Source organism: Eptatretus burgeri, chromosome 23 (assembly GCF_056783735.1).
Source record: "Eptatretus burgeri isolate ZD-2024b chromosome 23, Ebu_testis_v1, whole genome shotgun sequence".
In the NCBI taxonomy this organism is placed as follows: Eukaryota; Metazoa; Chordata; class Myxini; order Myxiniformes; family Myxinidae; genus Eptatretus; species Eptatretus burgeri.
The window spans coordinates 1,739,403-1,754,740 of NC_140983.1; the positions used below are offsets into that span (position 1 = coordinate 1,739,403).

A 15,338-nucleotide genomic window follows, 5' to 3' on the forward strand; every position below is an offset into this window, starting at 1 on the left:
GCACCCCAGTTAATCCACCTCAAACCCAACTCCTTCAAATTCCCTGCTTTCCTTCCTGAAGTGTCCATCTTGTATACCCCGTTTTCCCCACTCCATCCCTCTCCCTTCCATAGATCCAATGTCTGTTCCCCACTGTTTTGTGCTTCCCTCTCCCACCCCTCTTGTCTCCTGCTCCCCTTGTGAAATGTATATTTGTATAAGCTCTTTTCGAGCCTCGACAATGCATACAAAAAAGCCAGTTTTAATGGACATGTGTTTACAGTATCACCATTTCTCAGGTTGGAGTGACATACCAGGGCTTCATTGGGGTCGGTAAAAGCACTGATATCAATGATACTGTACACATGAAAAATGTATCAAACTATGATATGATGTCGAGATTTTAAAAATATTATAATGACATAAAATCCTCCGTGTGTGTGTGTGTGTGTGTGTGTGTGTGTGTGTGTGTGTTTGTGAGTGTGTGTGTGTGTGTGTGTGTGTGTGTGTGTGTGTGTGTGTGTGTGTGTGTGTGGTTGTGTGTGTTTGTGAGTGTGTGTGTATCCACCTCCATTTTGGTAAAGGGTCATGTTTGTTCGAGCAAGTTGTGAAGTTTTCTTGTTTTCAGAGTTTTGTTCCGATGGTTATTTTCAGGATCGTCACTGAACCCCAGACAGTCTCCAACTGTAGTTCGTTTTGTGGGGGAAAAATTTATATTAATGTATTTTAAATTGTAACAAATGGAGTTTCAGAAATGTAACTTTTATGCTGCAAGTTGAATTGGCTGTTATTTCTGGCCAAAAGACTTTTGCCCTAAATGATAAGAAATGTGTTGTTCTGGAGCAGAGTGACCGAGCTGATAAATGAACCTTTGCTTAGAAATGTACGAAGTGGCTTTTCGTCTAAAGGACACGTCTACAGTCTGGGTGAATATCCCCCAACCTCTCTCTCATGAAAGTATAAAATGCTTTGAAATGTAAAATTGTTTTCAGTGCAAGCACGTGAGGAAGTATAGTATCTCAGTGGCTTGTACTCCTTGGAACTGACCAAGTACCAAGTTAGAATAAAACTCTCTGATGTAATGTAGAAGTGAATTGAATCGGGTTGGTCTAACTGTTCACTATAGTAAGAATAAATGAAATTGAACCAAATAATATTGCAATCAATGGGGATTCTTAAGTTCATTGTACGAGGGTGAGAAGTGTATAGTGTATAATTAGAAAATAAATTGTTTCACAAGGAAGGACTTGTGTGGACATCGGTTATCAGTGTCAATGGGTTTTATGCAGGATTTTATAATCAAATCGGACAAACGTTAAACTCTGTCTGAAGTCAAATAGGATTCCACAATCGGCCAGAAAGAATCCTTCAGGAGGACAACGATCATAACAAGGTGGGTTTAAAAAATCCACGTCAGTTTGTAGTAATGTTCATTCCCAGAGATGGGGTTTTTTTTAACTCAGTGAGGCCCTTCTACATCATTCCTGTTGCTGCAAATATCACTGATTCCAACTTCCAGGATATTTTGACTTCATTTTCCAGATCCCGGTATTTGGTGATGTCCCTGATAACACGGAATTCATACGGAAGTCGCTGGGTCCTCGCACCTCTGTTGTATCTTTGTGTGTATTTTTTGATGACGAGATAAAGTTGATGAAGAAGCAAATGCCTTGTTACAAACAGAACACTTGTAGGGTTTATCTCCGGAATGTATTCGTTCATGTTGACGTAAAGATGATGAATCAGTAAACGCCTTGTTACAAACAGAACACTTGTAGGGTTTATCCCCAGAATGTATTCGTTCATGTTGACGTAAAGATGATGAATCAGTAAACGCCTTGTTACAAACAGAACACTTGTAGGGTTTATCCCCAGAATGTATTCGTTCATGTTGACGTAAAGATGATGAAGTAAGGAACGCCTTGTTACAAACAGAACACTTGTTGGGTTTATCCCCAGAATGTATTCGTTCATGTTGACGTAAAGATGATGAAGTAAGGAACGCCTTGTTACAAACAGAACACTTGTGGGGTTTATCGCCCGTATGTGTTCGGTCGTGTTGATGTAAAGATGATGAAGTAGGAAACGCCTTGTTACAAACAGAACACTTGTGGGGTTTATCACCTGTATGTGTTTTTTGATGATAATTTAAACCTGAAAAAGAAAAAAAGGCCTTCGAGCACATAGAACACTTGTACGTTTTCTCCCCGGAATGTCTACGCTCATGTTGATGTAAAGATGATGATTGAGTAAAAGCCTTGTGACAAAGAGAACACAGGTAGGGTTTATCCCTGGAATGTCCCCGTTCGTGTTGATGTGAAGATGATGAATCAGCAAATGCCTTGTAACACACGGAACACTTGTAGAGTTTCTCGTTTCCTTGGATCTGCTTGATCACCATTGAATAACTTTTGTGGTTGTTGAAAGAGATGCCACTCCATTTGTCATTGTCCTGACAAGAAGGCATTTTCTGATTGAAATAATCTTCTGTGCCGAACTGGACAGATTTGGTGAAAGAAAGGATTTTCATTTCTTTGTCTGAAAAGAGAATGAAACACAAAATTAACTGGACAGTATCGAAACATGCATCATCAGAACCCCTCCCCTCCCCCTCGTAGTGTTACGAATTTGGAAGTTTACTGCACACAACATTCAGGTCCTATAGCTCAGTTATATCGATAAGTGAATGTGGATAAATAGCTTCTCGTCCCTTGTCTAATGGGTAATTAAATGTTCATGCGCTGTTATGTGGAGTTATTTTGACAGTTAGTGTTTTTCTTTTACATTTTTCCACCAACATGAACTACAACAACAGCTGCGGACCACTCCAGCTCCCAATAAAACAACGACCAGAAACCCTCTGCTCCCGGCATTCTCGACACGCTCACGAAGGGAAGGGTCATGCCCCGACCCACCCATTCGCTTGGCGGGGTGCCAAGTAGGGAAAGGTCAATGTGCTGCCTGTCTGTAAGCCACGCGGCCTGAGCCGTACAGCGCGCCTCTGCCTGGCTGCAGCCTTGCTGGGCGGAGAGGCGAGCGGACGTTCACCACCCTCGTGAGATACCCGCGACCGTGGTGGTCAGCGAAGACCGACGGTAAGATGCTATGGTAAACCCATGCAGACCCAAACAAGTTGTGGGTTATTCGTGCCCTGCTCTGGGTGCGATAATAAATTACCCCGGGGCTGCGCGTGGATCCGCCGCCATCGAGCATGCGGTCATTTATCAAATACGGTGGTGTGCGCGGTGCCAGCCCTGATCTGTGTCATGAACCAAAGGAAAAGGTTGGATATAATTATTAAACGGGGATTCGGATTGAAGAAGAGGATATATATATATATATATATATATATATATATATATATATATATATATATATATATATATATATATATATATATATATATATATATTGTTGTGGTTACCAGATTCGCAAACCACCATTCAGGTCCCTTAGGTGAGGTATCTCGGTAAGTGCATGTGTAGTTAGGCCCAAACCCGTTGTCTAGTGGGAATACATGTCATTTATACGAGCTGCGACTCTTCAGGATAGCCGTTTTTCTTTTACTATCTTTATTTTGGACCAACCGCCATGATCACAACCACAACATCAACCACCAACCACAACGCCGCTTCACCACAACCGCCACGACCTTCCCGTCACACCTCGCAACCGTAGCATCGCCACCGTTCTTGCCCGCTGTGGGTACCGGTGTTGGACTCATGCAGAACGCGCGTCGAACAGCGTGTACAAAATCACGGATTTTCTGCTTCAAAAACGGATCAAAAACGACACACGCCCACTTTTTGCCGGCCAATCGGTGAGCGAGGGGCGGATTGGCCCGCCCCAGGGCGATCGATATATGCAAATTTGTGGGATCAAAGCCTTCACGCCCACTTTTTCTCGGGCCAATGGGGAGCGAGGTGAAAGGTCAAAGGGAGGGGGACAAAGGCGAAGTTACGGGGGGATAAAAGGACGGTGTTCGTCAGTCAGAAAAAGAGAGAAGGAGAACGAGAACGAAAAAGGAGAACGAGAACGAGAAGGAGTCGGAACGAGAAGGAGAACGGAAAAGGGAGAACGAGAAAGAAAACGAGAACGAGAAGGAGTCGGAACGGAGGGGACGAGTGTGGAAGTCTGGAGCCCGGCCTGCAGTGGCTGGAGAAGCTGAAGAGAGTCGGACGAGGGGGTGCTCGCGTCGGTGCCAGGAGCTGCACGCCCGAGGGAGGCCGGCAGCGCGACCTGGCCGAGGTGGAGACGCACACCAGGGATAATAAAGATCCTCTATACCCCGAGCATCAGCAACCCCCTCCTGTTTCCCCCCGCGCTGAGATAGTGCGACCAAGAGGGGCCCTCTTCCCACCCCTACCAGACACCGTCCCACGAGGCCCGCGGGTTGCGGGGCCATCGCGCTCCGCGTCTCATCACCAGACGGGTAGGCCCGACCCGGTCTCGGCCTCAGGCCTGCCTCATTCTTGGGGGATTTCTTTTCCTTGGTTTTGGGTATGTGTTGTCGGCGCCGTCTGTGAAGTAGAATTGTATAAGTGTTGCCGTGTGCTCGGTAGTCGGTATTAGCTCTGCATTGTTTTCGCTTTTATATTTGCTTTTGTGTAAATGGAATTGTGTTTTCTTTTTTTTTTGTGTGCATTTGGTGGAATTGTATTTGTGTGCTTCCCGTGTGCCACGAATAAATGTGCTTTATTGTTGAACTGTTCTCCCGCTTCGCCGTCTTTTCCCCCATTGAACCCTCATCTTGCTTCACGTAAAGGGTTGGTAGTGGGCTGAATACGCCCGATAATTAATCGAACCGTCGAGGTCGACGATAACACCGCTCGGTTATTCTGATAGTACGGAACGGGTCGCTTAAGTGGCCCGTGTCCGAAGTCGACCTGCGGCGAGGTGCGACCGCCCGGTCTACCCTCCGCGTGGGTACTTAGGTAGGTCGAATTTGGCGAGCAACCCTATCCCACGCGGGGGCTGATTGGCTCGATCGCGGTGAGACCGAAAGGTCCACCCGTGACTGGTTCCCGGCGTTAGTCCGAGAGGGTCACGACTGGATTGTCCGTCCGGTGGGCGACGTGCCGCGATTCGAGTTACGTGGCCGTCAGCACGCCGGCGGGCGCGAAGACGGCAACACTGGTGTCAGGTCGTGCGATATAAATTCATCGCCCTCCTCGCGGCACTGGTATTGGAGAGCGGGACAACAGGCTCTCCTGTCTCCAGCGAAATTCACGGGAATCGGTCCAGGGGTGAGAGAAGCGACCCCCGATTCCCTCCAAATTACGAGCGAGCAAATTAACCCTTCACGAGAAGCAAGATGACGTCTCAAGGCGAGCGGGAGCCGGGGGTATTAGAAATGTATATGTGTAGTAATGTAGAATCCATGGCACAGGATGGAATCCCCGAGCAGGAAATGTTGATTGTGCAGGAACACGGACTCGCCCAACTGAACCCAGAACCTGAGGTGGGTGCGGCAGCGGCCGCGGTGTATGACACCTCCCCCCCCCCTCTCCACCAAAACCCTTCCCCGACCCCTGCCGAAACGGCTCACCCAAGCGCACCCGACATGACCCAGCTATACACCATGCTGGCAAAAATGTATGCGGAAACGACAGCGAAGATGATTGCGAACATGAACAAGCAAATGGACGAAGTAAAACGAAGATGGATGCGAATATGAAAAACGAAATGAAAGGCATGAACGAACAAATGAACGAAAAGATGGATACAAATACAAATGAAGTGAAAACGACGATGGATGCGAATACACAACAAATAAACGAAAAGATGGATACAAAAATGAACGGAATGGAAACAAACATGAAGGAGGAAATGAAAGAGCTACGGGGTGAGACGCAGAACATGGGCCGAAGCCTGCAGGCGGGCATGAAGGCCGTGACCGGGGAGATAAAAATGGCGACTCCACGTGTGGGAGCAAACGAGCTGGGTGGGGGTGCAACGGCTGACAGGCCCGCGGTGGCGGCGGGTGAAAAAATAATTCGTGGAACGTGTTGGGCGAGGGTCGTGACGATGACCGAAAGGGAAAAATTAAATGGGGAGACCAAAACGTGTGAGACGAGACACGAGGTGACGACAACGGAAATAATAGTTGAGACAAGGGAGGTAAAGGGTGAAGAGTTGGCAGAGACACGGGAGACAGAAAAAATAGAGGGAAGACTACACGATGAAGATGGGGTAAGTGACGCACACACACACACGGAGGTAGTGGAGGATAATGGGGGTGAGCTCGCGGAGCGTGTAGGGACCCGGTGCGAGCAGCGGGATGGCCTCCTCCAGGAACGAGGGGAGGAGTATGCCCCTTGAGGTGAGTCACGACCAGGTGAGTTCGGTCGTGCTTTGCGAGGTTGAGGGGACGAGTGCTGTGGACAGGTGCACGGAGAGCTTGGGGGTGTAGAGGCCCCGGAGACCCTTGTGGGGACACGAATCCCCAGTGTGGTTGTCCCTGTGTGTGTGGTGCAAGGTGTGAGTGCGTCCCTGTGTGTGGAAGCGACCCCGTGTGTGAGTGGTGTGGTGGCGATGGTGCCGGAGTACGTGCTTCCCAGCACGCCGTGTGTGGATGAGGCACCGTGTGTGGAAGAGGCCGTGTGTGTGAGTGAAACGGCCAGTGTGGATGAGGTACCGCGGGTGAGTTCCCCCGCGTGTGTGAGTGAGGCACGGAGTGTGGATGAGGCACCGCGGGTTAGTGCCCCCGCGTGTGTGGATGAAACGGCCAGTGTGAGTGAGGAACCGCGGGTTAGTGCCCCCGCGTGTGTGGGTGAGGCACCGTGTGTGGAAGAGACCGCGTCTGTGAGTGTCGCCGTGTGTATGAGTGAGGTACCGCGGGTGAGTGCCCCCGCGTGTGTGGATGAGGCACGGAGTGCGAGTGAGGCACCGCGGGTGAGTTCCCCCGCACGCGTGAGTGAACGGCCGTGTGCAAGGTCGCTGTGTGCAAGGGAGACCGTGTGTGAGAGAGCGGTATGTGAGGGAGATGTCGGTTGGCATGCGGGAGCACGCAGCCGCGTCTCCCGGTGTGAATGTGATGGTGTGGACTGTGTGCGTCGTAACACGCAGGTATGCGTGTGTGGAATGGAGACGGAGACGGCGACAGAGGAGAGAAAGCCGAGTAGCGGCTGTAGCTATTTCGTGGACCGTGCCGGGTTCACCCAGCAGTGAGCACGCGGTTCGTGCTGTGCAACGCACGAGACCACCACGTGCTCGCTTGCGAGAGTGAAGTCCCGGTCCGGAAACGCACGCGGTGGATTTGCCGATCCCGCGGACGGACAAAGTTTAGGCAGGTAAATGGATTTGGACCGGACGGGTTCTCCACGCGATCGTGTGTGTTAAGCTCCAACGGGCAAAGCACATGTGTTCGCGTGGGGAACCCCTCGAGACGTGGGGCTTGTGTTTTTTTCTGCGCACGGTGACGTCATGGCTGCACGTGGGGTTGGAATCCGGCAGGAGGGGTATCTCTGCCGGATGGCACCGTCCAAGGAGGGACGAGGAACACGTGCAGCTGCATGACGTCACGGGCAGGTGCAAAGTGCGCGAGCTCTGAGTTGCCGCGCAGGTGCTGCACATGGAAAAAAAAAAAGGCAAGCCTCACTTTCGGGTGTACAGGATTCCTGGGCAAGGGGTGAAAGACCCCCTTACCCTGGGCACAGGATGAAAACTAGTTAGGGGGAAGGGTTAGCTTAGTTAGACCGACTTCATGGGGCAGGGGTAAGTCCTCATGGAGTCCGTGGAATGGATTAGTTAGAGGGATTTAGATGAGATTTAGGTTGGGAAATAAAATGATTTATTTGGAGACAGTGACAGACTTGTGGATGTGTAGAGGGGACGTAGCTTAGCTACGTAGTGTTAAAAGGAACGTGCTGTAGTATAAGGGACGACGTGGGAGCACGAGTTAGTTAGGGGAGGTAGTTAGAAAGCTGGCAGAGTTCAGTGGTGTGTGTGTTGAAGAGTTGGTGAGTTGTGAGGTGAGTACTTGTTGAGTGAGTGAGCCCAGCGGGTCTGTGTGAGTGGAGCGAATGGGGAATGCATGGTGCGATGAGTGATTGGGCGAGGAGTGACTCCCGCCCAAGGGACCCCGGGGTCAGAGTAAAGTGAGTTAGCTGGGTTAGTCAAATTGAAAAATGGAGGTCGTTTTGCTGTTGGTGGGAAAGTAGGCTCGAGACCCATTTGGAGGGGTGCAGGAGCCCTGTTGACGGGCTTGGGAGCGTGGCTGCGAAAGGTGAGTATCGCTGAGTGGGTACCCCGGGCACCAGGCTAGTCGGCCGCGGTAGGCCATGGGCCCATGGGGGGCCGGGATAGAGTAGTGGGCACGGGTGCGCCTGCTTGGTGCGGGGGCCCGGGCGCCATTAGCCGCGTGGGCAGTGTTGTGGGCACGGGTGACCCTCGGAAAGGGGCCCGGGAGGCCGGCCTGCCACGTGTGCGTTTCAGGGGAGGTGCCAGGGGGCACTCCCCGGTGTTAGGGAGCTGGTAGGCTCGGAGGCAGTGTAGTGCCCGGGGTGCCATAGCGGGAGATTCGGCAGAGGGTCGTGCCTGCCAAAGGGAGCCACGTGTCCCAGCCAGGAGACCGTGTGAGGGCACGGAGAGAAAATTGGGGGCGAGGCCCGAAATTGTGAGGACACCAACACAGGCGACGGGAATCTGGGTTGTTAGAACCAATAGTTTAAGCGAGAGGCGCTTGCTGGAAAGCCCGGGGTAGTTTAACAGTTAAATGGTTAGGGTAGATTAGGAAGTGTACCCCTCCGCACCATCCATCCCCTCGCTGTCGTTGTGGGCCGCTGGACCACTTTGGTAATAGATCGCCGAACTCTGGGGGAGGCATTTCTGAGGCTTCGTTGGGCCTCGACACAGGACGTTAGCTCTCCCTTGTTCCCCTCTGGGAAGGGAACGTAGGGGTTGGGAGTAGGCTAGGTGACAGAATAGGTTAGCCGAACAAGGACGATAAAGGGGGTTAGGGGACGATTTATAGTGGGGGAGTAAAAAAAATAAAAATAAAAAATAAAATAAGTTGGGGCTAAATTGGGGTTTGACAAATTAAGGGAGTGGGTATGTACAGTGACAGGCAAAGGCGATAGGTGGGAGGGAGACAGGTAGGTAGGTCCGAGCCCGCCTTCCGAGTGGCCAGCACCACCGCACCCCCTCCACCAACCTCCACTGAACGGCAAAGGCTGGCCAGCTTCATCGGCTGGCTGTTTTTTTTTTGCAAGGCCTGTGCCGGCCAACTTCATCGGCAGCTGTGTGCTGCAAGGCCTGTGCCGGCCAGTTCATCTGCTGGCTGTTTTTCTTCGAGGCCTGTGCCGGTCAGTTCGTCTGCTGGCTGTGTTTGCCTGCAGCGGCCTTCTTCTGCGGGCTGTGTTTGCCTGCAGCGGCCTTCTTCTGCGGGCTGTGTTTGCCTGCTGCCTTTTCCATGCCATGCCCACTGCCCATGTTCACCAGCCCCGTTCAATTTTGCTTTGCCCCCCCCCTGTTCATTTCCATGTGCGCCAGGATCCGCAAGGCAACAGTTTGCAAGCTGCAAGAACTGCCCTGTTGGCAGCTACAACACGGGCCTGCAGTGGCGGCCCGTGCACCGTGTTTGTGTTCATGCATCCATTCGTTGTGCTCATTGCGTGTGCCACTTGAGCTGGCACGGAGACTGCGTTGTGCAGCCCAAGCACCGTTGTGGTTCACTGCGTTCAGTTCAAAAGGGAAGGCCTTGGACTGCGTGTGAGCAGCCAGCCACGTTCCCTGTCACCTGCATTGTTTGAGCCAGGCAGCCTGGCTCCCTGCTAACTGCTTTTCTTTTGCAGAGTTCAATGATCCTGGGCCATGGTTTAGTGTAAGATTTGTAAGTTAAGGTTAAGATGTACTGTAAATATGAGTGCGCCCCCCGGCATGTCTGTCTAGCGCCGGCAATTTTATTTAAGTCGTCCGTGTGAGTGAGTTTGTTTAGGTAGTTACGCAGCCCTCAGGTTATTTATTTTGGGGACACGAATACCATGAATGTCGCACTCAGGGATCCGTAGGTAAAATGTACTAGGGGAAAACTACACATGATGGCACACGAAAATTTGACGACTCGGGACGAGTCTGTAAAAAGGGAAGGGGGTAGTGTTGTGGTTACCAGATTCGCAAACCACCATTCAGGTTTGGTCCACCTAAGGACCTAAGGTCCAACCACCTAAGGTCCCTTAGGTGAGGTATCTCGGTAAGTGCATGTGTAGTTAGGCCCAAACCCGTTGTCTAGTGGGAATACATGTCATTTATATGAGCTGCGACTCTTCAGGATAGCCGTTTTTCTTTTACTATCTTTATTTTGGACCAACCGCCATGATCACAACCACAACATCAACCACCAACCACAACGCCGCTTCACCACAACCGCCACGACCTTCCCGTCACACCTCGCAACCGTAGCATCGCCACCGTTCTTGCCCCGCTGTGGGTACCGGTGTTGGACTCATGCAGAACGCGCGTCGAACAGCGTGTACAAAATCACGGATTTTCTGCTTCAAAAACGGATCAAAAACGACACACGCCCACTTTTTGCCGTCCAATCGGTGAGCGAGGGGCGGATTGGCCCCGCCCCCAGGGCGATCGATATATGCAAATTTGTGGATCAAAAAGCCTTCACGCCCACTTTTTCTCGGGCCAATGGGGAGCGAGGTGAAAGGTCAAAGGGAGGGGGTCAAAGGCGAAGTTACGGGGGGATAAAAGGACGGTGTTCGTCAGTCAGAAAAAGAGAGAAGGAGAACGAGAACGAAAAAGAACGAGAACGAGAAGGAGTCGGAACGAGAAGGAGAACGGAAAAGGGAGAACGAGAACGAAAACGAGAACGAGAACGAGAAGGAGTCGGAACGGAGGGGACGAGTGTGGAAGTCTGGAGCCCGAAGCCTGCAGTGGCTGGAGAAGCTGAAGAGAGTCGGACGAGGGGGTGCTCGCGTCGGTGCCAGGAGCTGCACGCCCGAGGGAGGCCGGCAGCGCGACCTGGCCGAGGTGGAGACGCACACCAGGGATAATAAAGATCCTCTATACCCCGAGCATCAGCAACCCCCTCCTGTTTCCCCCCGCGCTGAGATAGTGCGACCAAGGGGGCCCCGTTCCCACCCCTACCAGACACCGTCCACGAGGCCCGCGGGTTGCGGGGCCATCGCCGCTCCGCGTCTCATCACCAGACGGGTAGGCCCGACCCGGTCTCGGCCTCAGGCCTGCCTCATTCTTGGGGGATTTCTTTTCCTTGGTTTTGGGTATGTGTTGTCGGCGCCGTCTGTGAAGTAGAATTGTATAAGTGTTGCCGTGTGCTCGGTAGTCGGTATTAGCTCTGCATTGTTTTCGCTTTTATATTTGCTTTTTGTGTAAATGGAATTGTGTTTTCTTTTTTTTGTGTGCATTTGGTGGAATTGTATTTGTGTGCTTCCCGTGTGCCGCGAATAAATGTGCTTTATTGTTGAACTGTTCTCCCGCTTCGCTTCGTCTTTTCCCCCCATTGAACCCTCATCTTGCTTCACGTAAAGGGTTGGTAGTGGGCTGAGTACGCCCGATAATTAATCGAACCGTCGAGGTCGACGATAACACCGCTCGGTTATTCTGATAGTACGGAACGGGTCGCTATGGCCCGTGTCCGAAGTCGACCTGCAGCGAGGTGCGACCGCCCGGTCTACCCTCCGCGTGGGTACTTAGGTAGGTCGAATTTGGCGAGCAACCCTATCCCACGCGGGGGCTGATTGGCTCGATCGCGGTGAGACCGAAAGGTCCACCCGTGACTGGTTCCCGGCGTTAGTCCGAGAGGGTCACGACTGGATTGTCCGTCCGGTGGGCGACGTGCCGCGATTCGAGTTACGTGGCCGTCAGCACGCCGGCAGGCGAAGACCAATTAATATATATATATATATATATATATATATATATATATATATATATATATATATATATATATATATATATATATAATTATTGGGCTCAAAAATGAGTTGAAAAGAGTGCTCCTCGTGCGTACTGTAAGTTGTTTGCATTTGGAGTGTTGTTTTTCCATGACTGGTTTTCTGTGAGGATGTATTCTTACAGGAAGGGTGCAGCTGTGGTTTTTACAGATGGGTGTCCGAGCGTAGTGCCTGCTGGACTCGGGAGGACCCCTTGCTTGGATTTACCTCAGGAATAGAGAAAAAAGAATAGGAATGAGTTCAGAGATTAAATCAGACCGAGCCATGGGATTCACACAATGCACTGTCCCGTTGTCCCACTGGGCAAGAAGGAAGGGTCTATGTGAATGCATATTTAGGAAATAACTTTCTGGGGAACACTGTATGTTGGGTGCCATTGCTTTGGAGGGATGCAGTTTCCAGAACCGCAACAATATTTTTAAAATCTCAAGTAATAAATGTAAAATCACTCACAGAGCGACACCTGGCGACACCGAACGGCACTCGGTAGGGAACACACCACCAGGTGGAACAGGTCACATTTTATCTGCCACTGACAGGACGGATCTGTATCCGGACTTGAACCAGAATCGAATCGTCTTGTTGTCACCGAACCAACTCATCCACCGAGCTTCAACGTAACTCATCCACAACTAGTTGAAATATCATGATGTTCATCGTTTTTAACCCCGTCTCTCCATGGTGAAGAATTACTTACGATATTAAATAATTCCCGGATCAGGATTCGGATCAGATCTTCACAAAATCGAATCAATTTGTCCTTATCACACACAGAACCTGTTCACCAAACTCCGTCCACAACTTCTTAACATATCCTGTTCACAGGGAAACAAACATGGATGAAAACATAACGTCCGTCCAAACTGGGGGGTGGAGGGAACAACGATGTGTGAAGAGGAGGGAGAACGGATTACCCGACACGATGATGACGTCATACCGCCGGTGATATCCCCTCCCCAGCTCACCAACCCCCACCTCCTCACTTCTCACCCCGCCCCCACCCCGATCCCTCTCCACTAACCGGGCCGACGTTGCCGATCCTGACGGTCGAGGAATTGTGCTGCGGTCAGTAACGTGTCCATGATGTACATCGCGGGTTATTAAAATGGAGGATCCCGGATCTCAGGGGTTCCCCGTGTCCCCCTCCACTCCATCACAGCTCCCTCCAAGGACCGATTTCCTTTGATCTGCGATGCACTCGCTCCCTGAGGCCTCGACCTCCCCAAGGGAAATCCGTACTCGCTTATCCCTCCCCTCCTAGAGAGCGGAACGGGGCCTAAACCCCCTTATTAGGTCTCAGGGAAACGAACCTCCCAACATTCCGTTCTCTAGTCCCCCGCCCGTTCTTTGAGGGTTCGTCACGATCAGTGGACACAGAGAGATAGTGATGCACGGAAATTCACCGGAGTGTCCGCAAAATGGCGGAAGTGGTGAGTGTGACGAGGATCACGTGGTGCCAAAACAGCGGGCGAGTCGCAAAATACGGACAGCTTATTTGGATTCGGAGCGAGCTTTATCCGGTATCTGTTTTCCCAGGCGAACATTGAAACAATAAATATATTCAACTGAACGGGAAGACTCGTCTGAGCTAGTTTTTCCACCACAACGGGAAAAGCGAGCAAAAGTATCCATCCAACAGAACCCCCATCACCCCTCGCCCAGACCTACTATCACCCCACGCAGCCCTCACCCCAAACCCAGCATCACCCCACACACTCCTCCCCCAGACTCACCATTACCCCGCACACCCCTCACCCCAGACCCACCATCACCCCACACACCCCTCCCCCCAGACCCACCATCACCCCACACACCCCTCCCCCAGACTCACCATCCCCCACACACACCTCCCCAGACTCACCATCACCCCACACACCCCTCCCCAGACTCACCATTACCCCACACACCCCTTATCCCAGACCCACCATTACCCCCACACAACCCTCCCCCACACTCAACATTATCCCACAAACCCCTCACCCCAGACCCACCATCACCCCACAAACCCCTCCCCCATACCCACTGGTCGCCCAACCAGACCTCCCCATACGGATCTCCATTTCCAAACACCACCGGCTGCCAGGGACAAATTACCTCGGGGTGGGGGGAGGGAGGTGTAGGCGCAGTCATCGCTCCTCCAGAGCTTGATGTTCCTGCAGTCCCACATATCTTCCCCACCAACACAGTCCAACATCTCATCTCCTCCCCTATTGTCATTCAATTCCCAAACAATGCAATGCAAAATTAGTAATCGTGTTCCTCTGCTGCCATGGCCTGCTTACATGTTATAACTGGCATTCATTCTTGAAACAATTCAATTCATTACACATCACATACATCAATTCCACGGACAATTTTGGTTTCCAAAGCAATCCCTTTTCCGACCATTGAGTCACTCTCCCTCGCTCTCATCCAATTAAGCATGTCCCAATTTCTAGCCAAACTGAACCCTTGGGACAGTGAGCATCCAGGCACCTTACCCGAAGTGGAGGTCGTTGCAGGTTGGTCGGGTCTCAAAGTGTCATTGCAGGCCGAGATTCAAACTCAAGCTGGACGGTTAAGAGACCAATGTGCAAACCTCTGGAGTCTGGACCCTGGACATGTAATCCTTCACATGACAGAAACAAACATGTACATGTAATCCTTCACATAATGGAAACATGTATGAACATGTAATCCTTCACATATGCTGAAAAACCACACATTTCAAGCAACATGTCAGATGGGTGATTGTGGCCACTTGGAAGAGGCTGTTAAATTGGGTTAATAAGGGTGCAGGTGTGGAGGCACTGCATATGTCCCAAGCAGTCATCATTGTTCTTGCTAACATCCTCCAACTGCAGGTTCAGGGAAAGGATAAATATTGTTTGCTTTTTCTGCACTGTCAAAGAGATTGCTTTGCCAGCCAAAAAGACTGCTTTGTTTAAACAGCTGGCCTTGTTGACAAGTCAGGAAATGACATGAGCTGAGTTTCCTTACTTACTGGGGTACAAAACATGTAGGAGGTGGCCTTGCTCTGACAAGATAATGAAAGGAAAAGAGACCTTGCTATTTCAACGTAATGAAAGGTGCTGCCAGATAATGAAAGGAAAAGAACTGATGTACTTTCTGTACTTTCTTCTTAACAATACAACTTTGAAGGAAGTTAATGAAGCACATAAGATAAATCATGTTGACAGGCGGTCATGCAAGGGTCAGAGTAAAGTCGTATATAAGGCAGAGCTGAACTGAGCTTGCCAGAGCTGGGCTATGAGGACCATTGTGTGTTCCTCGCCTCTCTCCATATGCGCATATGTCTTTGGTGTGTAATAAACTCTTCTCCACCAAGATCGGTGTGGACAGAACTTGATCTCAATCAGTGCGGAGCTCACCTGATCTCAACATAGGAAGCTGAAACTTTGCTTGCTAACTCTACTACTTGTGTAGTTTATTGTG

At 50.8% G+C, this 15,338-nt stretch overlaps 1 protein-coding gene across 6 annotated transcripts in view; it reads right to left on the minus strand.

The window, feature by feature from the left end:
- Positions 1 to 219: 219 nt before the first annotated feature.
- LOC147007961 (uncharacterized) overlaps positions 220 to 15,338 on the minus strand; it is a 33,843-nt gene continuing 18,724 nt past the window's right edge. For 2 of the 6 annotated variants that reach the window (XM_085866217.1, XM_085866216.1), the window contains exons 2-3: positions 14,384 to 14,511; positions 220 to 2,517 (exon numbers count right to left, since the gene is read on the minus strand). In XM_085866217.1, coding sequence (XP_085722343.1) covers positions 1,559 to 2,509 — 951 coding nt within the window. In that variant the 5' untranslated portion in view covers positions 2,510 to 2,517; positions 14,384 to 14,511 and the 3' untranslated portion in view covers positions 220 to 1,558. Of the gene's footprint in view, positions 2,518 to 2,894; positions 3,102 to 12,025; positions 12,111 to 12,924; positions 13,531 to 14,383; positions 14,512 to 15,338 lie in introns of those variants that run through there. The other 4 variants (XM_085866218.1, XM_085866219.1, XM_085866213.1 and 1 more) reach the window with 4 other exon arrangements.